This window comes from Kogia breviceps, chromosome 6, assembly GCF_026419965.1.
Source record: "Kogia breviceps isolate mKogBre1 chromosome 6, mKogBre1 haplotype 1, whole genome shotgun sequence".
NCBI lineage: Eukaryota > Metazoa > Chordata > Mammalia > Artiodactyla > Physeteridae > Kogia > Kogia breviceps.
In genome coordinates this window covers 110,370,127-110,397,189 of record NC_081315.1, presented here as the reverse complement: position 1 = coordinate 110,397,189, position 27,063 = coordinate 110,370,127, and the positions used below count along the sequence as shown (strand labels likewise).

General features: G+C 47.9%; 1 protein-coding gene across 4 annotated transcripts in view; it reads right to left on the bottom strand.

Annotated features, from left to right (window-relative positions):
- Positions 1-27,063, bottom strand: part of SLC2A9 (solute carrier family 2 member 9) — a 213,318-nt gene that overhangs the window by 48,330 nt on the left and 137,925 nt on the right. For all 4 annotated transcript variants that reach the window (XM_067036383.1, XM_067036384.1, XM_067036386.1 and 1 more), the window contains one exon: positions 23,493-23,568. In XM_067036383.1, coding sequence (XP_066892484.1) covers positions 23,493-23,568 — 76 coding nt within the window. The remainder of the gene's footprint in view (positions 1-23,492; positions 23,569-27,063) is intronic.

Here is a 27,063-nt window from a genome sequence, read left to right as displayed (position 1 = left end):
TTGCTTTTCAAGATGAAAATAGTTTTATTATTTTTTTCTGATTATCATGAGTAATATTTGTTCCTTTTAAACAATTAAGGAAAGCATGCAATATAGAAAGGCATAAAAAGGAAACAAAAGTCATCTGTAAACCTTCCACCCAGGATTGATCCCCATTTGTACTTTGGTACTTGGCAAATTGAACGTTGCTATAAAAAAGCCTAGAGCGAGTCTGATATTTCTGCTTTAGTGATTGGCTTTTTCTGCCTGAAGCCCTGAAGAAATCTTTCCTTATCCTTGAAGTTTATTAACTTAACTATGGTGGGTCTTGTGTTGATTTTCCCATAATCATCTTTCTTAGAACATGGTGTGTCCCTTTGACTACAGATTCACTCTTTATTCATTTCTTAGGTTATATTTTTGAAAACTTCTGTTCTACATGTTGGATTCTTTATTCTGAGACAATTGTTATCCTTATGTTGGATCATCTTTGTCTCTCTTCTGCACCTATAGTCTCTCACATGACTTTATTCTCTTGTTTTCTGCATAGATTCCTCACGCCCTGGGCAATCTCTTCCCTCTTTCTCTTCTCCCTTCCTTTCCTTTCTTCCTTCTTCCATGTGCCATGTTGATGCTTGCCCTGTGCTCCTGTTCTCCTTTCCTATATGTAGAGTGAGGTGCTCCATCCAGATTTCCATCTGCTCTGATACGGCAATTAATTCATCTTTGGCACTTTTTCTTTTTGTCTTGTCTTTCAAGTCACAGTTTGAGGTGTGAGTACTATCTTCCACTAACTTCTATAAAAGGTGGGAATGGGGTTGTAGGGGGAATGTGGTGAGGGCTGCTGGAAGCCCTTTCTGGGAGGTCTGGGCTCTGCTTTTTCTTTCCTCTGAGATTTTGTGAAGTGACCTGCAGAACCCATTCCACAGGGTCAGGGGGATTTTCTACTTCTGTGGGCTTCGACTGGTCTTCTCAAATTAGGACAAAGTCTTGCAATTTGAGAAGCCCCAGGGCCTTTGAGGTTTGCTGTGGGAGAAGCCATCTTTTTATCTTTCCCCAGGATTGCTGACTCACTTCCTTACTCTATTTCCCTCATAGATTAGGGTGTTAGTGAGAGTTCTTAACCATTTTTGAATCCCCTTCTCTGGTTAGTGATGTTTCTGAGGAGTGGAGACTGAATTCTAGCCCCACACTAGAATTATCTGTAATTGGTGCAAATTTTCAAAGTCTATGGTATAATTTTTTTGTTTTGTTAATGGCCAGCTTTTTTTTTTTTTTGGTGTAAGATTTGTTTGGTTGTTATTACTGTTTTTTTACAAAAATAATTTTTTTTCTGCTCATTTTGTTAGGTATTTGGGGGAGGGAGATCCTATAACCAGGCTATACATGACCGTATTTACCTGAAATCTCTTTATGATTAGGTTTTTAAAACCAAGGTAATGGTGTTCCTTTTGGTAGGTGTGTAGATGCTGGTTATCTTTAAATTATATGCTTCAAAATTAAAGAGCAGTTGAAGACAATACATCTGTGTAAAGGATTGTGACAAGGGAACGCCTTGTTTAAAATGATCTGTTTTGGGGCCTTTTATTTTGTGGACATTATTATTTGAGAAAAGATTTTACATGCTTGATCTCATTGACTCTTTCTTTATGACCAAACTATGAGTTATGAATTATTATTACAGATTAGGAAACTAAGACTATAGAAGATGAAGGGCCTTACCTAAGTTACTAGTCCCACTAGTAGTTGTCAGAGTTGGATCTTTTGACTGCAAACCCTGCTTTCTTTTGACTGCAACTTTCAGCTAAAAAGGATAGAAAGATGACAATGAATTGGTACTGTTGTTTCCCCATATGCCTGGATACAGGATGGAAACAAGACATATTACAGCACTCAATACCTATTGCCTAATCATACAATACAACTTAAACACTTAAAATAAGCCCCAATGATGACATCTCTTGCTCAACATGTCTTGTTATCTTATTTGGCAATTATTTGTTATTTTATTTGGCTATCTTATTCTGGATCCCCCCAGAAGCAAACTCTAGGAAATACTAGTAAAATGTGGGTAACTGAAGGAAGTGAATAAAAGATATGTCATCAACAAGTTACCACTGTGGGCAACCAGAGCTTACTCTAATTGGAGACCCTTGGGAAACTGTGGAAAACACATCTCAGAGCCATCCCATCTGAGAGGCAAGGGATCTGGGTATGGAGCCACCAAACCTGTCAGAGGGCTGCTCTTCGGGCAGTGCTTTTGGCAGCCATAAGATTGGGCTAAGTGACGTCTGTAGGCCCTCAGGGTAAAGGTGCATGTGGTGGCAGCTGCAGGTCCTACTGGGGTGCCCTGAAAGGGTTCGGGTTCGGGTTAGAGGGGATTTGAGGAGGGACACCAACCATCTTTACTACTGACATCTATTCTCCAGGCGTTAGACTTCATGATGGCCACTGCAATATGTATGTCTGAGTAGTTAAGTGTTTATATCTTACACATCTTAGTATTTGCTTCAGGAATGGGAGTAGAACACCATGACTAAGAGCATGGGTGGGATGTAACACTAGGGTTAAGAGCATGGGGCAGGGTTTCACACTATGGTTAGAGCATGGGGTGGGATGTAACACTATGGTTAGAGCATGGAGCAGGGTGTGGCACAAAGCTCCTGTCTCTGGCTCACTGTTGTAACAACCAAGCTGTACTGGACAACGGCGAGGAGCCATCTGACACCAGATCTGTTCTCACAACCGTTCTTTCTCTTCTGGAGACAAACCTGATCGAAATTCCCACATTTCTACCTACTGGCTATGTAACCATGGGAAAGGACATCTATGGCTCTCAGTTTTTGCATCTATGAAATGAAGATAACACTACTTCCTATCTCTTAGCATTGTTTTGAGGATCAAATGCAGCCTGCTTAGCAATGTGTGTATGTCGTGTTCCAGCAAACACAGTCCTTGTTATTTATGCCCCCGGCAAGCTTCCCTGCACATTTTCTTTAGCTCCCTTCCTCTTCCTCTGCTGTTTTCTAGCTCTTGCCATGTACCTGAGAAAAATCTCAATTTGTATATAAAAGAAATAAAGGACAACTGTCCAAACTTTTCTATAATTCATATTTATTAAAATTCTTCAATGGAACCACTATCATCAATTTCAAAAGCCCTTTAAAATGCCTAGAAATCCCTTTAAAAATCTCCATAAGTGTGTGTCCATAAGTCACATAAGCCTTTAAATACATTTTCCCCTTAAGTACCAGCTTTGAAAAATGGCTTATTAAATTTTTAAAAATCAAATATAATCAGTTTGAAGATTCTTTATGGTTACTTTGCTGTGTTTCTTTCCCTAGATTTAATCTTGTTTGTCCCTTCACTCACCCATTTTCGCCCAACATTTATGTACCAAGTCCTGTGCTGAGCATTTTCAGAATCTACTAGTCCACATTCTAATCCTCACTGGACAGGTGAGGAAATCAAGGCACAGAGTAACAGAGTGGCTTGCTCAAGGTGGAACAAGCTATAAATGATAGGCCTCGTCCCGAAACCAAGAGCTTCTGGTCGGGGGAAAAGACTCTCTCCCCTGCCCTTTCCCCAGGAGACATTAGAGAGAGGATAAAGGCAGGATTTCCAAACAAGCCTGTTTTACGATGGCAGGCGGAAGCATGTCAGCAATCAGTGAGCACAGCCTGTAGCCTTGGGGGGAGCTGGCACCAGAACCCAGCCGATGCAGGAAGGTAAGCAGTGCCCAAAGGGGCTACCCGCTCTGGAAGCTCCTTACCTTGGAGGATGCCTGTTCAGCCCAACAGAAGAGGCAAGGCTGTCCTCTTGTCTCTGGGGAGCTCAGATGCCCACCTCCTTGGAGCCCTTCCAGAGGTTCGTCCCATCCTGACTCTCCAGTGGGCACCTCTGGCTCCACAGACCACATGTGGGAGGCTGTGGTCCTTCTCTAAGCCTCAGTTTCCCCACCTATAACCTGAGCACTGGATGCGCTATTTGAAAACTTAATAAAGCCTGTTTACTCGGCACATGTAAATTATGACCATGCTGAGGCACCCAGGCTAGTGGCTAAGAGCACTGGCTTTGGAGTCAGAGAAACTCTCCACTTATAGTCTGTGTGACCACAGCAAGTCATATGGCTCTCAATTTTCTCGTCTATAAAATGAGGATAGAGCTGCAGTTCCTACCTCTTAGCATGGTTTGGGGATTAAATGAGACAGTGCTTAGCAATGTGTCCAACATGCAGCAAAGGCTCAATCATAACAACTGCTACAATCTTCTCATCATTCATTCAGGTAATACATGTTCTTTGTGTATCGACTATGAGCCAGATGCTGGGACATCCATGGTGAGCAAGAAGCAGACTCAGCTTCCGCTTTCAAGGAGCCTCCAGCATCTGGGGATCCACTAAGTCAAGAAGGCTAAACCCATCACAAGATTAACATTCTCCTGGACCACACCTCTTCAGAGCAATTTTAACAATAAAAATAGTTCACGCGTTGAGTACTTCCTATGTGTCAGACTCTGGAAACGCTTCCCCTTTGTGGAGTTTTAAATTATTTCAGAAAGGGAGTGATAAACTCCACAGGGACACGGCATCAGACATTGCCGGTCATGGATAAGGAGGAATTACAAGTCATCAGGAGTCCTTGGCCTGAAATGAGAGAGCAAAGGCAGTTTGCTCCTTTTGTATCCAGAGATGCTGCAAAATCAGACACCACCTGTCCAGCCCCACCGCCATCTTCCAGGTGGGGAGACTGAGGCCAGATAGATGAAGTGAGATTCTCCACGTCTCAGGATTTCCAAACTAGCCTGTCTGCTCTAGTCACTGTCCTCCTTGGGAATTCATAGCTCCTGCCTATGCTGACTATTCCCACTGCTGGGAATGTCCCCAGCTTTGGACATACTTCAGGGCGCAAGGGATGTGGGCAATTTACTTATCATGGGCTTGGCTCCCAGTAGGTGATAATATACAAGTGATGGCATCTTTCTCCCCTTCCTCCCAGCCTAATCACTGCTCAAGCAGCTAAGCAGCAGAGGTCCTGACCCCAGCCTGTGGTCTCACCCGCATGGAGCATGTCTCCTAAGGCAAGGGAAGGGAGGTGCCTCCAGGAGGGGAAATGAGACTTGGCGTGAACTTAGTCAGACAGAAGGAGGAGGTGCCATCACCACCACCTATTCCTTCCATGGATGGTATCACTATCTTTTAATTTCTTTATTCTCTGCTTGTTGGTTGTGTTCTTTGAGGGCAGGTATCTTGTTTCTTTTGCTCACCGTTGCCTTCCCCATAGCAACTGTGCTCCTTAATAGACGTTTACGCTCAATAGACGTTTGTGGAATGGATGAATGAACAGGAAATGATGACAGACAGTTAAGTCTTTTAAGTGTGAGGTGGAAATTCACTCTGTGGCTGGTGGGTGGAGGGTTAGCTGGGCCCAGGGGCCAGCATGGGGCAGAGAGCACGGGGGTGGGTCTAGAGGGTACTGTTTGGTGGGAACCCAGCTTGGACGGGGAAGATAGGACAGCAGAAGCATCGTCTGGAGGGTCCGCTGGGTGGATCCTAGAGTCTAGATTGCTATGCCAGGGGGTTTGGACTTTGCAGGTGGGAGATGCAGTGGCCAGCTGAAAGGCTTTAGCAGGAGAGAGCCACGATCAGATTTGTGATGGGAAAGCAGTCTTGGATGCAGAGTGGAGCCTGCGTCTGTGGAGGGAGAGTGTGGAGGTGGACAGGGATGCTGGTTAGGACACGATCATTGGGAACTTGAGAAAAAAATTGGAAAAATGTTTGCATAAAAGTATTTTGTGCCCTTCAGTATCATTAACAACCATCTTCTGTGATTCTAACCTGAATTTGCATAGGATCCGTCATGAGACTTAGACTCTTTTCTGAACTGCACTCCACTGAAAAACAAAGTGAGTCCCCTCTTGACCACCAATTAGTATTTTTTTGTTTGTTTTTTGTTTTTTTGGCAGTATGCGGGCCTCTCACTGTTGTGGCCTCTCCCGTTGCGGAGCACAGGCTCCGGACGCGCAGGCTCAGCGGCCATGGCTCACGGGCCCAGCCACGCCACGGCATGTGGGATCTTCCCGGACAGGGCCACGAACCCGTGTCCCCTGCATTGGCAGGCGGACTCTCAACCACTGCACCACCAGGGAAGCCCAATTAGTACATTTTGATGAAGACTTTAGTCTAGTGGAATTTCTTTAATCTGGACTTTTAAGTCAAATTCTTAGGTTTGAAGGTCTCTGTGCTGGGGTTTCTGGGGGAGGGGATGTTTTTGAAGCAGCTCAGGAGCAAATGGGCCACATAAGGCCAAACGGACTCTGCTACTTCTAATTAAAAATGAGGAGCTGCCACAATCTAATGAGTGCAGGTAGGAAAACAGTTCAAATCTATCAGGATGTGTTCTCTTTGGTAGGTTCAGCACACTAAGAGGACGTGACTAAGCTTGATCAGGAGTTTACATTTCAGTAAAGCCAGAGGTCAGAGGTCTCAGGAGTCAGTTCTCATGGGCACAATTTAACATCCTTCCTTATTTGGATGAGCGCTAGAGGGACTGCCGAAACAGACAAGCGAGGGCGACTGCTCTGGCGATAATTTACTCCACAAGGCACCTCCCTTCTGCTGCCTTCCTTTCCCCACCTCAGGTGCCCATTTCCAGGCGTTTCCTGGGATCATCTCCTAAATAAACGGGTTCCTTGAGTCCTTGTCTTAGTCTCTTTCTGGGGAAAGCCATCCTGATTTTTCAATTTGCCCTTTTCTGAACAAAAGTTGATTTATAGTCTAGACTCCTGGGGCCTCTGGGGTGACCAGCTCGTCCCAGCTTTACAAACAGAACATCCTGTATCTCAGAAACCCCTGGAGTGGTTGGTCACCCCAGTTGTAACTCAACCTATTTCCTGATTGCTTGGCAGCGTTTATTGTGTTTATGAGATGAGGGGAAAGAGAAAATTCAAGTTGTAAATATTTTTGGACAGGCCGAATGGATCGACATAAGGAAGGACTGAGAAGGAGAAGAGCCAATGGAAAGGGTTTCAAATGTGAGCCTAGAGGGGGCAGGAGCTGGGCTTCGTGGCAACTCAATACATGAGCGATGCTGAGATCAAGAAAGATGGAGAATGAAGTTTTCAACAAATCCTGCCGCCTGCTGAGAATGGTGCCCTAGTGCCTGGCTGTGGTCGAATTTAAATTGTTGCTTGTTTTTGGCTCTCAGACTGATGTTTCTGTAAATGTGACTCTGCTGAGTCCAGCATATGGCAGGTGGGCCTTTCTGGGTTCATCAGGAGTTTTCCTTTGCTTCTTCTTTGTTCATCCTCCCAGGAGTCCTTGAGGGTGGCCGTGTCATGCCCAACTGACTGATGGGTGAAGAGACTGTATGATGTGTTTTCAGAGACTCGGGGGCTGCTCTTGATAAGGACGTCAGGATATCCAGGGCAAGCTGAGACTGGCCCAGGCAAACTACTGATGAGGGAATTGGGCCCAAGGTAAAAACTCTCAGCTGAGGTCCCACAGTTGGTAAGGCAGTGGCAGAAGTGAGATTCTAACCCAGGTCTACTGGACCTTCCATGGAATCCTCTCAGTCAAGGTGAACAGCTTAAATAATAATACCTACCCTGTGTTGTCCACCCACGGTGTGGCTGCCTGTGCAGAGTCATAGTAATTAATTCTAATTGCCTAAGACTCTTACTAGGTCAGCAGTATCATCCTCAACTTACAGATGAGGAAACTGAGGCACGAAAAGGGGAGGTGACTTGCCAAGGTCATTTACCTAATACGTGGCAGAGGTAGGATTTGACACGCGGTCTTCCTGACACACCAGCTATCAGGCTGAGTCGGGGAGCACAGAGAAGGGAGCCCATGTTCAGATGATTAAAACAGGAGACCCGGGGATGCTGCGATAGATCCCGTGAGGCCAAGTTGAAGTGCTCTGTGTGTGTGTGACCTAGGAAGGCCTTGGGGTTTTTCCTGATTTTCCTTGGGAGTTTCCCTCAGTGGAGAGGTGAGCTTATTCTTTTTTTCTAGGTGTCTTCCTCAAATCCTTGCAGCCCACAGCTGCTACGGCTGCAGCAGATGTTAAGGCTGAGAAAAAAGCTACCCCTGGAAGTCAGGGAGCGCTGCCTTTGCAGGTAGCCGCCCCAGCTGTGTTTTCAACCCGGGTTGGCTGTGACATGCCAGCCTCAGCACAGCTGAACCATTTCCAGATCAAAAGCCTAAACCCAGTGCGGGTCTGCTCAGCCCTGGCTCCTGGGGGAGCAGAAACCTTCCTGCTGGGCCAGGACCACAGCTGATCAGTTGGCCCGAATCCACAGCCTGGGTTCTCCTGCCAGTGAAGCTGCTGACTTGTTGGAAAGGGGGGCAAAGCCAGTAAGACAGCAGCCAAGGAGGACAACCTGCAGTGCCCGACCGAACCTGGCCTGCATCTGGTGGTTCCCTGTGGGGATCCCCTCCCCTTCCTTTTCCCACCTGTCTGCCTGAAAACTCTTTCTCACCTTTTAAAATTCACCGCTGGCACCTTCCTCTGTGTGCCCATAGCCCCCTGCACACTGGGGGCCACCACCTGTCGCCCCCATGGACCCAAGAGGGATGAAGGGACAGGCCTGGCCTAGACGGGGTAGGGGAGGGGGTGTTGGGGGAAGGTGGGGACAGTGGATGAATCAGTGCCCTTCTCAGCCGGGGCTGGACTCCAGGTCAGACTCCAGCTCCTTTCTATGGAGTCCCATCAACCCAGTTCCTTGTATACCTTAAGTGATGGGGAGCTCACTCCTTGTGAAAGAAAGAGTCCAGCTGTTCGATGGAGCCCAGATCTGAGTCTTGATCACCTCTCAGGCCCCAGATTCGGCATTACTCCTTCCTCGGGAGGTCCTCCCTGCGGCTGGCATGTTCAAAGACCACGTCTCTGTGTCACTCACTGGTGCATCTCTGTACCTGGATCAGCACCTTGGGAGCGTCCCTCTCGAGCACGGAATTACACACAGGGCCTGTGCAGTGGCTGTTCCCTCTACCTGGACTGCTTGTTTCCAGATACCTGTACGGTGGGCCTCCCTCCCGTCTCTCAGATCTTTGCTCTGTTATCACCTCCCCAGAGAGGACTTCTGTGCCCCGTCCCCATCTCAGATAGCACCCCTTCCACCATTCTCCTTCCTCTCATCACTATCTTATATTTTTATATGATATTTATGTTTAAAAAATTTAATTTATTTCTATTTATATTTTTATGTTTTTACCATAACCCTCCTCCAACAGAATGTCAGCTCCTTGAGGGCAGATATATTGCCTGTTTTGCTCCATGCTCTGCCCTAATTTCTAGAACAGTGTTAGGCTCAGGGTATGAGAGCTCAGTAAACATCGGTAAATGGATGAATGAATGAATGAATGAATGAATGAAACTGCCTGTTTCTCTACTAGGTGAGTCTTACTCATCTTTGCATCCCCTGGGCCTAGGGTGGAGCCGGACACACAGTAGGTAATTAATAACGATTTGCTGAATGAAGGATTGAAATATAGCCACATCTCTTGCATTTTGAGGCAGGATCAAATTCCTCCTCTGCTTCCAACTTCCAATAGCTTCCCACTGCATTTAAAATAAAATCCTAACTCCTTACCAAAGAGTTATGAGCTGCTCCATCATCTGGTCCCTGCTATTCCTCCAATTTCACCTCTAACTTCACCTCTTTCCCTTCCTAACAACACTTTAGCCTTCCCTGAACCTTTCAAGCAAGTTTCTGCCACAGGACCTTTGCACATCCTTTCCCTAGATCCTCACAGGGCTACTTCCTTCTTAGCATCCAAGTCTTGCCTTCAATGTTCACAGAGGCCCTTCTTGTCTGCCTTCACTAAAGCAGCCCTTCTCTTACTCTATTTATTCCTTCTTAGTTCATGTCACTCATTATAGAGTATTCATTAGTTTACTGGTCAGGGTTCTATAAATATGCATTTGTTGGGGGGGGCAGCTTGGGGTCTGAACACTCCCCCATCCCTCCCTCCTCTCCAAGACGTAAGGTCCAAGAGTAAGGACCACATCCCTATGTCATTCACCGGTGTGTCTTGGGTCCTGGGTCAATATAAGGAGTGCTTGATAAATACTTTTAAATTAACAAATGCACTTTCCTATCAACCTTACTCATCCTGCTTCTTCCTATTGTACTTGACAGTCAAGCCCATGGAATTTGCACTTCCCAGGTTATTTTTTCAGTTTTTTAGGTTATACTTATTTACAACCTAATTTATAATTATTTTATAATTTATAATTATGCATAATTATTTTAGGCTAGAATTATTTGATTGTCTATCTTAATTAGATGATGAACTCCACAGAGATGGAAAATGTCTCTGTTTCTGTATCCTCAGTATGGAACACAGTACCTGGCACATAGTATGTGTTCAAAATATTTTGTTGAATGAATTAATTGTGAACATAACTGAGAACAGATAAAAGAGCAAAAAATGTACTGTAAGCCACCAACATAGGTTTCAGAAAATCCATACGCTAAAGCTCATGCATGAGTTTCCTTCCTTATAAAGAAAGCCCCTGCGGGCCCTTTCAAGACCTAATTCTCAGGAGCTTGATTTTCTATTTTCACCCATATTTTACTTAAAGAAAGCAGCTGGATGCACACAGGGACACACCTCAGGGGTGAGGCAGTACACGGACATGCATCAGCTCTTCCCCTGACTGGGTCTGAGAAATGGGACTACATGCGGGTGAGATTTACCGTTAGAGATACCACTGTCTTCGAAAAATAACCCCCTGACCTGTGCGGCTTGATGTCCTCTCAGAAGCAGTTCTCTTCCCGAAGGCTTGTTTGATTTAGTGAAGACTCTCAGGTCTCCAAAGCTTGGCCTCCAGAATTGCAGAGCGTCGCTTCTGCTGACAAGATGGCACCCATCAGGGGCAGTTTTCTTAAGCACAGGAAGCTGACCTGTGGCTTAGGAAACCTTGTAACAGCACCCATTTCTCGAGGGCTTTCTGTGAGTTGGAATTTTATTAGGCACTTGGCAGAGATTTCTTTTACAGTCAGACCATAGCTTTCGTGTATGCATTATCCTCATATTGCATATACATATCCTCATATTACAGACAGGACCAAATCAGAGAGCTGAGCTAACCTGACCAAGGTCACACAGCTGGTAAGTGGGGTCCCAGCCTTAAGGCCCAAGTCTGGAAGAGGATGAAGCCCATAGTTTTCCGACTACATGAAGCTGCCTGTGGGAAACATAATGAGGAAATGCCATTTCATATTCCTGTTTTTCTCTTCCCCTCATGCAAACTTGGAGCATAAAGGATGCTATGATAGGGGGAGTGATGTCCCCCCAAAGAAGTCCACATCCCAATCCCCAGAACCTGTGAAAATGTTACCTTAAATGGCCAAGGGACTTTGCAGATGGAATTAAGAATCTTGAGATGGGGAAATTATCTTGCCTGGTCAAGGCGGGCTCAATGGCCTTAAAATAAGAGTCCTTAAAAGAGGGAGGCAAGAGGGTCAAAGTCAGAAAAAGAGATGTTATGACAGAAGCAGAGGTTTGAAGGTGGAGGAAGAGACCGTGAGGAAAGGGATGCAGGCGGCCTTGAGAGGCTGGAAAAGGCAAGAAATAAATTCTCCCCCGGAGCTTCCAGAAGAAAAGGTGCTCTGCAGACTCATTTTAGACTTTGGGGCTCAGACTTGTAAGATAATAAACTAGTGTTGTTTTCATTCACTGAGATTGTGATAATTTATTACAACAGCAACAGGAAACTAGTGCAGACTCTAAAAGATATTCTATTCATGCAGACACTGGTGCCTTAGAAAGATCTCGGCTTAAAGCCAAGAGATGGTTTGAAGACCCACTGCTCCTGCCTCTTCTGAGTATGTAGGCATCAGCATTTGAGTCGTCCCTTGCTGTTTCGGGGTTCCTTCCCCTAATACTGAGTCAAACACCTCCAGGTGTAATATCTTAACATAAGAAAACAATTGCCAGGAGATTTTAAGCTTTTTTCCTATTTCAGTGCAAACACTTTGAGATGCAACCATGGCATGTGGGACCCTAAGGATCTTCTTGATTGAAATCAATTTAATGAGGAGGCAACTAGTGTTTATTGAGCATTGACTATGTGCCAGGCCCGGTTCAGACATGGTAGGTGGTACGCCTCACTGAAATCTCCTAGCTCACCGTCTCGTGTGCATTTCAGAGGCAGGGAGCATAGTGTGGTGAAGAGTGTGGATTAGGAAACTGAACTGCCCTGATTTGAAACCTGGCTTGCCTGTTACTGGCTGTGTAGCCCCGGGTGAGCCCCTTGTCTCTCTCTGTGCCTCAGTTTCTTCATCTGTAAAATGGGTAATAATCACATAGGCTTTTGGTGAGAATCAGAGGTGGGTAAATGAGGAAGAGAAAGGGCGGGGTGCGAGCGGGAGGTTGAGACTGAGAGAGAGAAAGAGAGAGGGAGAGAGAGAGGGAGAGAGGCTTGCCCCAAATCACACAGCAAGTAAGAGATGGAACCAAGTGGATCTGAATCTTGAGCCAGCGCTTATTCCAAAACACCCAGTTATGGCAGTGGTTCTCAACCAGGGGCGATTCTGCCCAGGGGACATTTCTGCGCCACTTTCGGTTATCACAACTGAAAAGAGATGCTACTGGCCGTTGTAAGTAGAGGTCAGGGACCCTGCTCAACATCGTACAGTGCACAGGATCACCCCCAGAACACAGGATGTATTGAAGTCTGCCTTCATAAAGGGAGGGAGGCAAGGAAAGAAATTACAGCTCACCAAGCACCTTCTGTGTGCCTGGCACTGTGCGCATTACCAAGCTATCCTTCTTGCAGAGCAAGGTGAAGGTTACTTGTTTTATTTTGCAAATGAGGAAACTGCAGCTTAGGGAAGCTAAGTGACTTTCCAAGGATGTCACAGTAGTCGAAGGGGTGATCTGACCTCAAGCCCGTGCCTCTCCCTTTGTGCCAGGTGCCCAGGGTGAGTTTCCTACGCTTTTCTGGGCAGAAGAGAGAAGACTGTGTAGGAGCTGTTTCCATGCTTGATGGTTTTTGAAGATCTGCCACCCCTGGATTGATGAGACAGCCCAAGGTCCCTGCAGTAGTTCTGGTTCGCAGAGATCTGGTCCCAGGGCCCATGATTTGCCATCTTAGCAAACAGAGCATTTCAAAGCTTATGGCTCCCAGATGAAAGGATGCAATGCAGAGAAATGAGGCATGGCCATTGCCTCCCCTGGGACCCCTCTGCCTCCAGCTAGGGATTCAGGAGGGGGTGAGGGGGAATTGTGGTACAAGGGAACAGCCCTAGACCTTGTTCTGACACTAACTGTGGTATATGGGGCCAGTTTCTGCCTCTCTGAGCCCCAGTTTTTTTATCTGGAAGATGTGGACATTGACCCAATAGGGTGGTATGTGTGAAAGTGGCTGGTAGCCTCTAAAACCTTAATTATTATTGGTGCTGTGTTACTACAACAACTACTACTGTTGCTACTTTCAGCAGTGAAAGACTCACCTCAGAGTGGCTCTCTGAGGATACCTGGGACACCTCCTACAATCTGTTATCCACACGGCAGCCAAAGTGAGCACTGGAAGTAGAGATCAGATTGTCAGCCCTCTGAGCAGACCCTACAATAGTTCCCCACTGACTGCGCTTGGAATCCAACAGCTAAACTAACCCCCGCTGTGGGCCAGGCTCCTTCCTACTCCTGACTTCATGTCTCGTCACCTCTACCCTGTTTGTTCACGCCGGGCACACACGCCTCCCTGCTCTTTCTAGAACAGCACTCTCTGACATGGTAGCCCCATGCAGTTATGGAGCCCTTGAAAGGTAGCCAGTCTGAACTGAGATGTGCTGTAAGTGTAAAATGCACACTGACAATTTCAAAGACTTACTGTGAAAAGGAAGAAATTTAAAATACCCCATCAACACATTTTATATAGTGATTACATGCTGAAATGATAATGCTTTGAATATGAGCCGAACATGATATATTAATAAGAGTAACTTTACTTGTCTCCTTTTCACTCTTTCAGCGTGGCTACTGGAAAATCTAAAATTCCACAGGTGGCTTGAATTGTATGTCTTTGGGCAGCACTGTTCTAGAACATGCCAGGCAGGCTCTTGCCTCAGTTATTGCCTCTGCCTGGGAGAGTTTCCCTTAAGGTGTCTGCCAGGCTCAATGACCAACTTTGAGGAGATCTTTGTTCATACCTGACCTGCTCAGAGAGGCCCTTCCTGACGACCTTAGTTAAACTGCACCCCCTTACTGTCTGTCCCCCTTTATTCCCTTACATTGCTCCCCCCTCCCCATGGGACTTATGATGACCTGACTTCACTTCATGCATTGCCTCTCTAAGAAGCATAAGCTCCATGGGGGCTGTTCCAGATGCTTATTTATCCCAACATCTGGGGCACAGCCGGGCACAGAGGAGGCCCTCATTTACAGAGAGCAGAAACAGAGAACTATTTTGTCCCTTCCCTGTCCTCAGCCATGGAGGGAGCTGGGGTGGCCTTCATGCTTCCTGGCTCCGGTCGCTGACAGCCTGAGAACTTGGGAAGGAAGCCGGGAGCAGAGCCCCGGGGTGTCAAGCAAAACGGCACATCCAGGAATATAGTGATGAAGAATCTGATCACCGTTACTTCTCCTAAAGCAGGTGCTGGGAGAAGGGAGCTGTGGCCAGCACGAGGTGAACGCCCTCCAAGCGCTGGCACACACCCAACGAGTGTGTTCTGTGTGCTGGCACATGGGCCCCATCTACAATTGCTTCATGTACGTTCGCTGTGCCTTTAATCCTCACAACACCCAGGACCCATGTTATGTGCTGGCAAACTGATGCAAGAGAGGGTAAGAAGAGGCCAAGGCCACACTGGTGGTCATGGGCAGATTCAGGCCAAGCTGGGTGGGACTCAGAGCCCAGGGTCCTTCCCCTCATCAGGGTGCCTCTTTGGGAAACATCATCTTTTACTCCTTAAGAGTCAATTTTGGGTCCCTAAGATCTCCTCTGAATGCTCCTAATAGGGGGAGATGAACAGAAATCCTTCAAGTACTTTTATCAGTGTGAATCTTGCCTTCTCTCAGATTACCAGAAAAACAGCGGACAGTGTGTGAATGTGATGGGCTGCCTTTCCATTTTAGCTGTTATTTTCGATACTTCAGAGAAGTGATCACTATCATGTAATTGTATTTCCCTTGGAAATATCCAAATTAAAACAAGGTTAATGCCAATCCTCTTGACCCCCACGAGAGTTTGGTCATTAAAACTGTGAACGAGGAAATGAAGGTGGATGTGGTGTTTCCTTCATGACCTGTTTCCACCGCCCGTCCGCATCCACCTGGCTTTCTGATGTGAGCAGAGGCAAAGGAAGGAGAAGCCCTCTCTCTCTTTCTCAATTAACTCTTGAGTGTCTTATTAAAGGAGATAATGTGGTCAATGTCATTAGCACTGTGCCTGGCCTATAATAGGTGCTCAGTAAATGGTATTGGTGAGGATGACGATGATGTTGATGTTGATGGTGGTGGTAGTCATGGTGATGGTGGTGATGGTGGTGGTGGTTGTGGTGGTCATGGTGATGGTCATGGTGATGATGATGGTATTGGGAAAGGTGGTCCCTTGCATGGAACCTTTCAACCTCCACTCGGCTGCACAAGAGTGAGCCTTGGGCTTGGAACGCTTCCTTACCAAGAGACAAAGAGTCCACACAGCGTGTGCATATTGTAAAAACCTCCCAACTAGTTTCCCAGCTCCTACCTTGACCTCCTACAGGCTGTTTTAACACAGCAGTCAAATGATCCTTTAAAAATGGAGCTCAGACACTGTTTCTCTTCGACCCCCAATCCCCAGAGGGTTGTCATCTCCCCCAAAGAAAAAGCCTGAGACCCTTAGAATGGCCTATGGAGCTGTCCACGATCTGCTGTTTCCTTGCCCTCCATCCTCAACCCTTCAATCCCAGCTCCTGCCGTTCTTCATTCACTTATTCCCCTGGCCTCATTGGCCTACTTGCTGTTCCTCAAACAGATCAAACATACTCCTACCCCAGGGCCTTTGCACTGGCTCTTTCATCTGCTCAGTGTGCTCTTCCTCCAGCTCTCTGGATGTCTCATTCCCTCATGGTTTCACATTTTTGCTCCGCTATCCCCTTGCCACCAGGGCCTTCCCTGACAACACTGTATCAAGTTTCAATACCTTCCCATAGATGTTTCCTGGCCACCTCTCCTGCTCGAATTTTCTCCACAGCGCTTATTCCAGTCCAATATACTTTATAAGTGAATTTTCACGTTGTTTTATATTGTTTCCCAATACAACATACAACGTCTCACTATAATAAACATTCCATGGTGACAGGGGTTTTGTCTCTTCATTATTGTATCCCCAGCACCTACAGAAGCACCTGGAACATGGCTGCCATCAGTAATTATCTGCTGAATAAATGGATGGATTTAATCCTTACAGCAGCCCAGTGAGGTGGATACTATTGTTATCTCTAGTTTTCAGATGAGGCCCAGAGAGGTTAAGCAACTTACCCCAAGTCACACCATTAGTAAGAGGAAGAATTAGTACCTGAACCATGGATGTTTCTTGTTCTAGGACCTTCATTTTAAATTACTGTCATGGGCTGAATTGTGTCCCCTCCAAAATTCATGTATTGAAGTCCTAACCTCCAATACCTCAGAATGTGACTGCATTTGGAAATGGGGCCTTTAAGATTAAATGAGGTCATGTGGGTGAGTCCTAACTCAATCTTATAAGAAGAGATTAAGGCACAGACACACACAGAAGGAAGGCCACGTGAGGTCACAGTGAGAAGAGGGCCATCCACAAGCCAATGAGAGAGGCCGCAGAAGAAACCAACTCTGTTGACACCTTGATCTTGGACTTCCTACTTCTAGAATTGTGAGACAACACATTTCTGTTGTTGAAGCTGCCTGGTTTGTAGGACTTTGTTATGGCGGCCCAAGCAAACGAATACACTCATTACAGAAGTGGAGTATACAAGGCAGAGTCTGATCTGGGCCTGCCTACCTCTTAGCCCCTCTGCCAATACTCACTGCTCCCCCATGATGCCACCAGCCACCTGGATTACTTGCCATTTTCCAAATATATCCCACTTTCTTATGCATTTTAGTCTTAGGAAATGCTATTACTACCTGGAATGTCCCTAATCAGCACCCCCTGCCCTCACAAAGATGTCTACTTCCTAATCCCCAGAACCTGTGAATGTTACCTATAGGACAGAAGAGATGTTGCAGGTGTGATTAAGTTAGGATCTTGAGATGGGGAGATTATTCTGGATTAACCTACCCAATCCAGATGGGCCCAATGGAATCGCAGGGTCCTTATAAAAGAGAGGCAGGAGTTCAGAGAGTTCAGAGAGGAGAGAAGGTGCTACCCTGTTGGCTTTGAAGATTGAGGAAGGGGCCACAAGCCAAGGCACGTGGGCGGCCTCTAAGTGGGAAAAGACCAGAAAACATATGCCCCCAGGGTAGAAGGAACCAGCCCAGCAGATACCTTGACTCTGTCCCAGTGAAAGTGGCTTCAGACTTCTGGACCCCAGAACCATGGAGAATAAATGTATGTTATTCTAAGCCACCAGGTTAGTGGTGGTTGGTAACGGCAGCCACAGGACACTGACACAGCCCCTGCCCCACCCCACCTTGCCCCCAAGATCTACTTCCTATTCACTCCTCAAGATCCAGACACTGCATGTGTTCCTTTTTATGCCTCCCTGACCCTCTTTAACGGAGGTGACCGCTCCTTGCCTTGTAACCACATTGTGTCTACTTAACATTAACGTTACGTGGGTAACAGGAGGTTAACACAGAAGCTTCATTTGGACTCAGAACCAAGACACAACAGAGGTGGAAATTCCATAGGCAGCTGCCAGGTCACTGCCTGCGCGAGGAAGGCCAACAAGCGTTGGTTCGCAGCTGTTGAGCCCTTTCACCCACTGTGAGGTTAGAAATGGGTGAGACGGGAGAGAAGGAGGATGGAGCTGCGTGGCGGTGGGAGGGGGGCGCTGCTGCAGAGCAGTGAACCGAGGAGTGGGGAGAGGCCCTCCATGTACATACCCCATCTCCTAACCCCCGGAGTGTGTGAATGCTACTTTATCCGGCAAAAAGGATGATTAAGTTAAGGGTCTTGAGATGAGGCGCTTATCCTGGATTATCACCGTGGGTTCTAAATGCAATCACACGTATCCTTTATCAGAGAAAGGTAGAAGGATTTGGGGGCAGCCACAGAGAAGGAGGCGACATGAAGATGGGGCAGAGATTGGAGTGATGTAGCTACAAGTCAAGGAATGCTGGCAGCCACCAGGAGCTAGGAGAGAGGCGTGGACAGATTCTCCCCTGAGCCTCTAGAGGAGCTCAGCTCTCCTGACACTTTGGTTCTGGACATCTGGCCTCCAGACCGTGAGAGATTAGCCTTCTGTTGTTAAAGCCATCAGTCTGTGGCACTTTGGTACAGCAGCCATGGGACACTAATAACCCGGACAGAGAATCATGCTCTCACCATCTTAGCAGCTGCAAGGAACAACTAAGTGACGGGTTCCCCTGCCCGGTCCCAGGATTGCTCCATCCCAGGCAGGAGGAAGATGGCTGCTGGGGGAACCACAGGGAAGCCTAGAAGCCTGGCGGGTGTCACTGCCTCCAGGGCTGCAGAACCACAGTTTTCAAAACTTTCCACACTTTGGTTGCAAATCCAGGCTTCTGCCCTGAAACCTCAGAGGGCTCAAATTCACTCTCAGAACAGCGTTTGCTTGGGATTGCTTCCGAGGAACGATCCTTTCCAGGAAGGGCTTGGCAGAGAGTCGTACAGAGCACTGTCATAATTCCAAATTAACATTGCAGGAGATAAGCTCACGAATTAACTCTGCCTTAGGCTGTGGGAAAGAGATAAAGAGGAAAGCTAAGTGTCTGGGAAAACAGGAGAGAGTATGGCAGGAAAGGTGACGCCAGAGTCAGGTAGACGTGGGTTCAAATCCTGCACCGCCTATGCCCGCGTGATGTGGACAAGGCGGGCTCCAGGAGCCCAGGTATGTCTGTCAGGAAGAGAGTGTTTCCTTGGCAGGATGCTCTGTGGATCAGGGTGAATGTGGTACCTAGCTCTGAACAGGTGCTCCCCTTAAGGGAGATGATGCTAATTTTAAAAGTTCCCCTTGGTCTTCTTGAATAAGCCGAATGCCCACTGTAAGCTTGGCGAGCAGCTTGCCAGCCATCTGTTTGGTATTAATGATGATGAGAATGATGATGGTTGGATGATGGAAATCTGTCATTTCCAAAGCCCACTGGCCCGACGTCAACAGCTCTCTGGGGATAAGGAAATAGTTTCCTGCCAACCTCTTGGCTAGTTTCCTAGGGCTGCTCTAACAAATCACCACAGACTTGGTGACTAAAAACAGCAGATATGTATTTCTTCTCTTCTGGAGGCTAGAAGTCTGAAATCGAGGTGTTGGCAGGGTTGGTTTTCTTTGGAGGCTGTGAGGGAGGACGTGTCCATGCCTTTCTCTTAACTTCTGGTGTCGCTGACACTCTTTGGTGCTCCTTGGCTTATAGCCACATCACTCCAATCTCTGCTTCCTTCTTCACATCGCCCTCTGTGTGTCTCTCTGTCTTCTCTCCTCCTCTTATCAGGCCACTAGTCATTGGATTTAAGGCCCACCCTGAGTCCAGGATGATTTTATCTTGAGATCCTTAATTAATTACATCTGCAAAGACCTTCTTTCTAAACAAGGACACAATCTGAGGTTCCGAATGGACGTGAATCTTCGGGGGGTCAATAGTCACTGAACTACAGTAGAAAAGAGCACAAACATTGCCACCCGCTGACGTCAGGAGCATCTGCACGTATCGCCTATAAGAGTCATAACCTCTTGGAGGCTCAGCCTCCTCATGGTCAAAATGGGAATAAGATGCTCTTCCCCATATAGGGCTTGATGTAAGAGTTGGGTGAGATCACTTGAGTGAAATACTCAGCACAGAAGCTGAACTGCTGGCTAAATAACTCCATTGCTCACACTGTCACCATGGTCATATGACTTTTCCCATTGCCCTGGGGGGGGGGGGTCTGTGCAGGAGAAGTGAGGGGCCCGTGGGCAGTCGGGCCAGCCACCTGGGTGTGGGTCTTTGGGCAGCCCTGGAGTTGGTCACTAAGCCTGAAAGCTTCCACAAGCAGGGAAGTGGTTTGGGCTGGACTGGCTGCTCAGGAATCTTCCAGAAAATGTGTTCAAATGCCAATCCTGTTGCCTACCCAGCGGCCTGGACAGGGGATGGGGAGGAACATTTGACCATAGCAGGGGGTTCTGAAACGCAGCCACCCAGCTGGAGAGCCCCTAATCTGGCTCAGCCCCACATTTCACTGATGGGGAAACAGACCCGAACAAGGACTTGCTGAAATCGATGCAGATTTTGACAAAGTTGTAGTGAGAGCCCAAGAGCATCCACTGAGCATCTTTCTGGAGTTCCACAACTTCCCTGGGGGTTCCCTGGGGCTCTGGGGCAGTGGAGTACGGTATCTCCTTGTCCTGGCCAGAAATTAGGCTCGGAGAAGTGACTGATGAAGGGCACATGGTCGGCTCAAGGTCAAGTCACCAAAAGACAAAGGTGTGAAATCCATTCGTGAATAAGAATACGTGGGCAAGAGAAACCTCATCTAGCGATGTGTGGGTATCCCTTGCTCTCTGCACCTTTGCTATCCAGACTCTTGTTTTCCAAACACAGGGATCAAATAAATTAAGATAAATGTGTTGACACATCTCTTGCTACCCAAACCCTGTTACTTGTTGTGTGTATGAGTCTTTGGAATAAAATGTATTTGAAGAGGGAGGAAGATATATATTCGTACTGTGGATACAAATACATTTTATGCTGCTCAACTGTGCCTTCTCTTGCCCAGTAGCTTTCAGCTACAACAACAGGGAACTAAATTTTTAAAAAAGGGAAAATTTTTCTAAATTCACTTATGCAGCCAAATGCAGAACAACACAGAAATCGATGAAAGGTGTTAAAATTGTTGTGTTCCATACAAAATTCCCTACATTCTTGAGAGATAGTTAAAAAAAAATGATAAAATCATGGGCTTCCCTGGTGGCGCAGTGGTTGAGAGTCTGCCTGCCGATGCAGGGGACGCGGGTTCGTGCCCCGGTCTGGGAGGATCCCATATGCCGCGGAGAACGGCTGGGCCCGTGAGCCATGGCCGCAGAGCCTGCGTGTCCGGAGCCTGTGCTCCGCAAAGGGAGAGGCCACAACAGTGAGAGGCCCACGTACCGCAAAAAAAAAAAAAAAGATAAAATCATTAAAAAAAGATAACTTCAGCAAATTGTTTTTCTCTATGATATGGCTTTCAGCAATTTAACCATTCAGTGAGTTGATTTGTGATGAACTAACTTTCAGTAAATTGCTTCCTACATGGCCAGTAATAGGTGGAGGGGTGGATGCTCGTGTCATATGCTGAGACCTTAAAAATAATTAGGGTCTTTGACATTTCCCTGTAGCCTGCCATCACCACTGCAATTTGTCTTTTCAAATTATCCCAGTGGAGTGTGTCATACATTTCCAGCGGACACCCTGACTTCTGACTGTTGCTTAAAGTAAGCTTCCCAAAGGCAGGGACTCTGTGTGTGTGTGTGTGTGTGTGTGTGTGTGTGTGGTTCACCACTGTATCTCCAGGATTTGAAGGATGGCTTTTCCACAGTTTGCACTCAATAATTACTCATAAAATGGGTAAATGAATGAATGACTTATATTTCTTCCTAAAATGAGAGTCCATAATTCTCATCCCTTTCCTATTCTATGGTTACAACTTCTGGGGAGATTGCAGAATGGCCCCAGTACTTTGTAGACTGTCCCAGGAGAGGTAAAGGCTTTTTTTCCACCCTTTGGTTCTGGGCTGGCTTTGTGACTTATTTTGGCCAAGAGAATGCAGCAGAAGTGAGGTCAAGCCTGGACCTTGGGAGGTTTTGCACGTTTCTTCTCTTGCAATTTTGCTACCATGATGTAAATGAGCTGGTCTAGCCTCTTGGATGGTGACAGACATCAAGTGACCCCTTATTACAAACAGTGGTTGAGGCCACCTCAGACTAACTGGAATCTAGCCAATCTGCCAGCCAAAGGCAGACATGCATGGATATCAGCAAAGCCTGAGCCAGTGTAGCAAACTATCATGGCAACCCATAGACTTGGGAGCAACAATAGATGGTTATTGTTTAGAGACTGTTCCCCTGGGTTTCCTCCCCAGTATCCCCAGGCCTTGCACGGAGCCGCTGGCCACCCACCTCCAGGGGTACTGACGTGACTGCTGCCCGTGGAGCTGGTGGTGCGGAGGCCCTGTGGGACTGAGCACATTCCCTCCTTGAATCTCCTTTAACTGCAACGTGGGCTCCTCGTTTGTCCTCCTGTCATTAGCTGCTTCCCCAGAAGGTGCCTTCTTCCTCTGGCCATCTCATCATCACGGCACAGTGTGTGTATGTGTGTGTGTGCGTGCACGTGTACACGTGTGCACACAGGTGTGCGTGCCTGACGCCCTCCCCCAGTCATTCCACGGCCCTCTCCACCATCTCATTACAACCTTCTGTTGTCGTGGCTGGGGACAAATGTGACAGGGTTCGGAACGTGACGACCCATGAAAATCAGCAGTGCAAAGGGAGAGAGAGAAATCTGGGTCCATTTGTTCTGATGGAAACTTGTTGTTTTCATCAACACAAAAACCAAAACAAATCAGAACCACAGCAGTGCTTCCCAGAGGGATCTGTACAGTCATCAGACCTGCCCCACACCATCTTCCCAGCCCCAGCGCGGCCTCTGACTGGGCCCCTGTGGGACACAGACCCCCAGCTGGGGGTGGCGGGGCCCTCAGTCTCACCTCCCGTGGCCATTTGAGAGATGAGGAGACTGAGGCCCTAGGAGAGCAGAGGACTTGCCCACTAGGGAAATGGCAGAGCTGGGGCTGAAGGCGGGTCCTGGGTAAAGTGAGGCTCAGAGTCCTCCAGACTCCACACTCAGGCAGATGCACTGTAAGGTGGTGGTTAGGGCCTGGGGGTTGGGCAATGCCATTGCTGCTTGCTCTGTGCAAGTAGCTTCCCATCCCTGGCTTCTCTAGAGCGGTCACGAGCCTTAAATGAGTTAACACACATCAAGTGCTTGGCCAAGTATAGTACATAATCAGTGATGAATAAATCTTAGACATTACCATTGTTATTATAACTATCATTATACCTTCCATACTAAACTGTAGCTTCTCTGCGGGCACGGACTGTAACTTGAGTACCTTCGATTCATCCCAAACTAGTGAATCTGGCTTCCAGCTCTCGCAACTGTTAATGGTTGCTGTGCTGTTGTATGTTACCATCTATGCATATTTGAGTGAGCCTGTTACCTACCATCGGTTGGATGGAAACCAAGGCGGTCACTGCATTTAAATCGATGGGGACCCTCCCCTCCCCCTCCACTCCCAGTGGCCCTTGAGCCTCCCCAGACCCCGAGCTCTCTATCCGTACCATAAGAACACCCCACCCTGGTGGTGCCATGAGTCCCTGGGCTGGCATGTGAGGAAGGAGGGGCGCCTTACCTGGCCCGCTGCAGAAGGCGGCGATAATGGCCAGAATGCACACGACACTCAGGTAAGGGATCCAGGGTGCGTGGTCCTGCAAGAGAGCAGCCGTTGGGCAGGTGAGGAGGCAGCTGTGCTGGAGGACCTGGTACCCACCCCAGCTCCTCCTCTGTCCATCTGCATGACCTGAGGCAGCTCACTTTACATCTCTGAACCCCAGTTTCAGCGTCCATAAAATGGGGATAATGATAAGCCTTAAGCCATCCCATCCGCCTATGTTACAGATGTCAGAGTGAGATGAGATGATGCCTGTGAAGCAGTTAGCATAGTCCCAGCATACAGTGGGTGGTAAATAAATGCATAACTAACACTGACTGAGTGCTTAGTTGGAAGCAGGCAATATGAGAAATTCTTTTTTTTTTTTTTGCGGTACGCGGGCCTCTCACTGTTGTGGCCTCTCCCATTGCGGAGCACAGGCTCCAGACGCGCAGGCTCAGTGGCCATGGCTCACGGGCCCAGCCACTCCACGGCATGTGGGATCTTCCCGGACCGGGGCACGAACCTGTGTGCCCTGCATCGGCAGGCGGACTCTCAACCACCGCGCCACCAGGGAAGCCCCAATATGAGAAATTCTTACAGGCAATTTCACATTTAAAAAATTTTCTCTTGGGCTTCCCTGGTGGCACAGTGGCTAAGAATCTGTCTGCCAGTGCAGGAGACACGGGTTCAAGCGCTGGTCCAGGAAGATCCCACGTGCTGCAGAGCATCTAAGCCCGTGAGGCACAACTACTGAGCCTGCGCGCCACAACTACTGAAGCCCGCGCGTCTGAAGCCCGTGCTCCGCAACAAGAGAAGACACCTCAATGGGAAGCCTGCGCACCACAACGAAGAGTAGCCCCTGCTCTCCACAACTAGAGAAAGCCCACACGCAGCACTGAAGACCCAATGCAGCCAAAAATAAAATAAATAAAATAGTAAAATAAAATAATTAATTAAAAACATTTTTCTCTCAGTCAATCTCATTTATCATGCAAAACACTACATTTTTCCCTCTGCCGTCCTGGCAAGGTGTGAGATGAGTTAACTCGCCATTATTAAATATGCTTAGAGGGGCTGCCCCTTGTCTAGCAAGTGGGTATGGCTTCACGCTGGGTGGGAAAGATGTTTAGGAAATCGCTTCTGCTCTAGCGGACTGGATGGCTGATGATTAGAACATGGTGTCAGACGCGCTGGGACATGGTGGGTGAGCATGTGTGGAGGTGCCGGGGGCACCTGAACGCAGTCTAAAGAGACTCGGGGAGGGGAGGAGTCTGCACTCACCTTTGAAGGCTGAGTCAAAGTCAGGCAAGAGCAAAAGGAAAGGAAAGGCGTTCCAGGAGAGGCTTCCCCATGGGCAAGGGCTCGGAGGCACAGGAGAGCACAGTGCAAACATCCAGAGTAGAGGGCAGGGGGAGAGGGGAGAGAGTGGCCCTTCCATGCCAAGTCCACAAGCTCCTGCTGCAGGAGGGTCTAGGGTGGGCAGGAGCCCCGCAGGCTCTTGTACTGTATAGCTCTCTGCTGCACCATCATGCATCCATCCATCTGTCCATGCATCCGTCCTTCCATCCATTTGGCAGATTGTTCCAAGCTCCCCCTGGATGCCATGTTGGGAGGTGGGCATGTACAAATGGGCATGGTCCTCACCCACACAACTCACTGTCTATGAGGTTTTTTTAAAAAAATTTACTTGGCTGTGCCAGGTCTTAGTTGCAGCTTGCAGCCTCCTTAGTTCTGGCATGTGAACTCTCAGTTGCGGCATGCACGTGGGATCTACTTCCCTGACCAGGGATCGAACCCAGGCCCCGTGCATTGGGAGCATGGAGTCTTAACCACTGAGCCACCAGAGAAGTCCCCATTTTTAATGCCATGTTGGGAGGTGGGCATGTACCAATGGGCATGGTCCTCACCCACACAACTCACTGTCCATCGGGAGAGAGAGAGAGAGGGTTCAACAGTGAAAGCCAGGCTGTGTGATATGTGATGTTGCAGGGCTGCCCCTGGATCCCTGGGAAGACAGAGGGGGGCCACCTCACTCAGATATGGGTTAGGGGAAGGCTTCCTGGAGGAAGAGGTATCTGGGAGGCAGCCTGAGTCTCCTGAGTCTGGAAAGCAGAGAGGCCAGCTGAACAAAGAGGGCAGGGCCAGGCTCTCTGGGGGGCTGCTGGGGAACAGAGCTGGGGGGACAGGGAAGATGAGGGCACCTGAGCAGGGAAGGGCTCTGAAACCTTGTGAGGTGAGGCCTGGAGGGGCTCATGCGCTCTAGGCAGCCCTTCTGGACATGTGACACATGCTGCCGAGAGACAATGACCCAGAACATCCAGCTCGGTTGGTCTGAGGAGCCTGTGAGGCTCCCTGCCCGGGACGATCCTGTCTGGCAGTTGGGAAGGAAGGTCTCTGCCAGCACATCACCCAAGGGAGAGGTTTTCTTCTCCTGCCTGGTCAGCGTGCCCAGCAGCACCTCCTTTCTGAAGGACAAGCGACTGCCCATCAGACACCAGCACACTATAGTTAAGCCCCCTACATACGAACCTTCAAGTTGTGAACTTACAAAGATGGGAACATGCATTCGCATGTCCAGTCCCGTAAGGTAGTTCACGTGTCTGGCGTACATTGTCACGTGTGTGCATCCTCTACAAATGGTAGAGGATGTGTAAATGTGTAATCTACTGTATAGTACTGTATAGAGTACAGTTGTACAGTATCTTTATTTCAAGCCCAGCACGTCCAGAAGCAAGCGTAAAAGCAGTGGTGATGTAGTTGGTGCAGCACTACCCAGACATCACTGGGTTGTTTTTTCAAGAGGGTAGGTAGAATTGAATCCAGCGAGGAACCAGAACCTGTGCCACCAGCGTCAGGCATGAGTGAAATTGCAGCTTGCCCTCCGTCTCCTATTGCTGACCATCCTTCAGCTCTACCATCTCCCACCTCCTCCCCGTCCTCCAATCAGTAACTCTTGCCTGTGCACTGGATGCCAGCCCCTGGACGCCAGCTGTTGTACTGTACTACTGCACTTTTCAAGGTACTGTATCATAAGATTAAAAATGTTTTCTCTATTTTTCGTGTTTGTTTTTCATGGATTATTTGTGTGAAAAGTATTATAAATATGTTACACTACAGTACTATACAGCCGATTGTGCTAGTTGGGTACGTAGGCTAACTTTGTTGGACTTAATGAACAAACTGTGCTTACAAACGTGCTCTCGGAACGGAACTCGTTCATATGTAGGGGAATTACCGTAAAATTGCCGCTTTCTAAAGATGTGGGGGACATTGAGACCTTTGGCAGGTGACCAACACGTGCAACTCTCCATTTAGGGATTTGTTTTTGAAAAATGCAAAGTTTTATTGATCACGGTGACCTTGCATCATGCTTCCCGTAGGGCCTAGATGGGCTCGAGGCACGGAGTAAGTGCTCAATTAATGCAGGCTGCCTTGAGCAGTGCGGGGGGCAGAGGAAACCCCAAGATCCTGGGGTCTGACCCCAGCTCTGCCATTCGCCAGCTGTGAAACCTTGGGCAGCTTATTCATTTAGATACATGCCTCGGTTTCC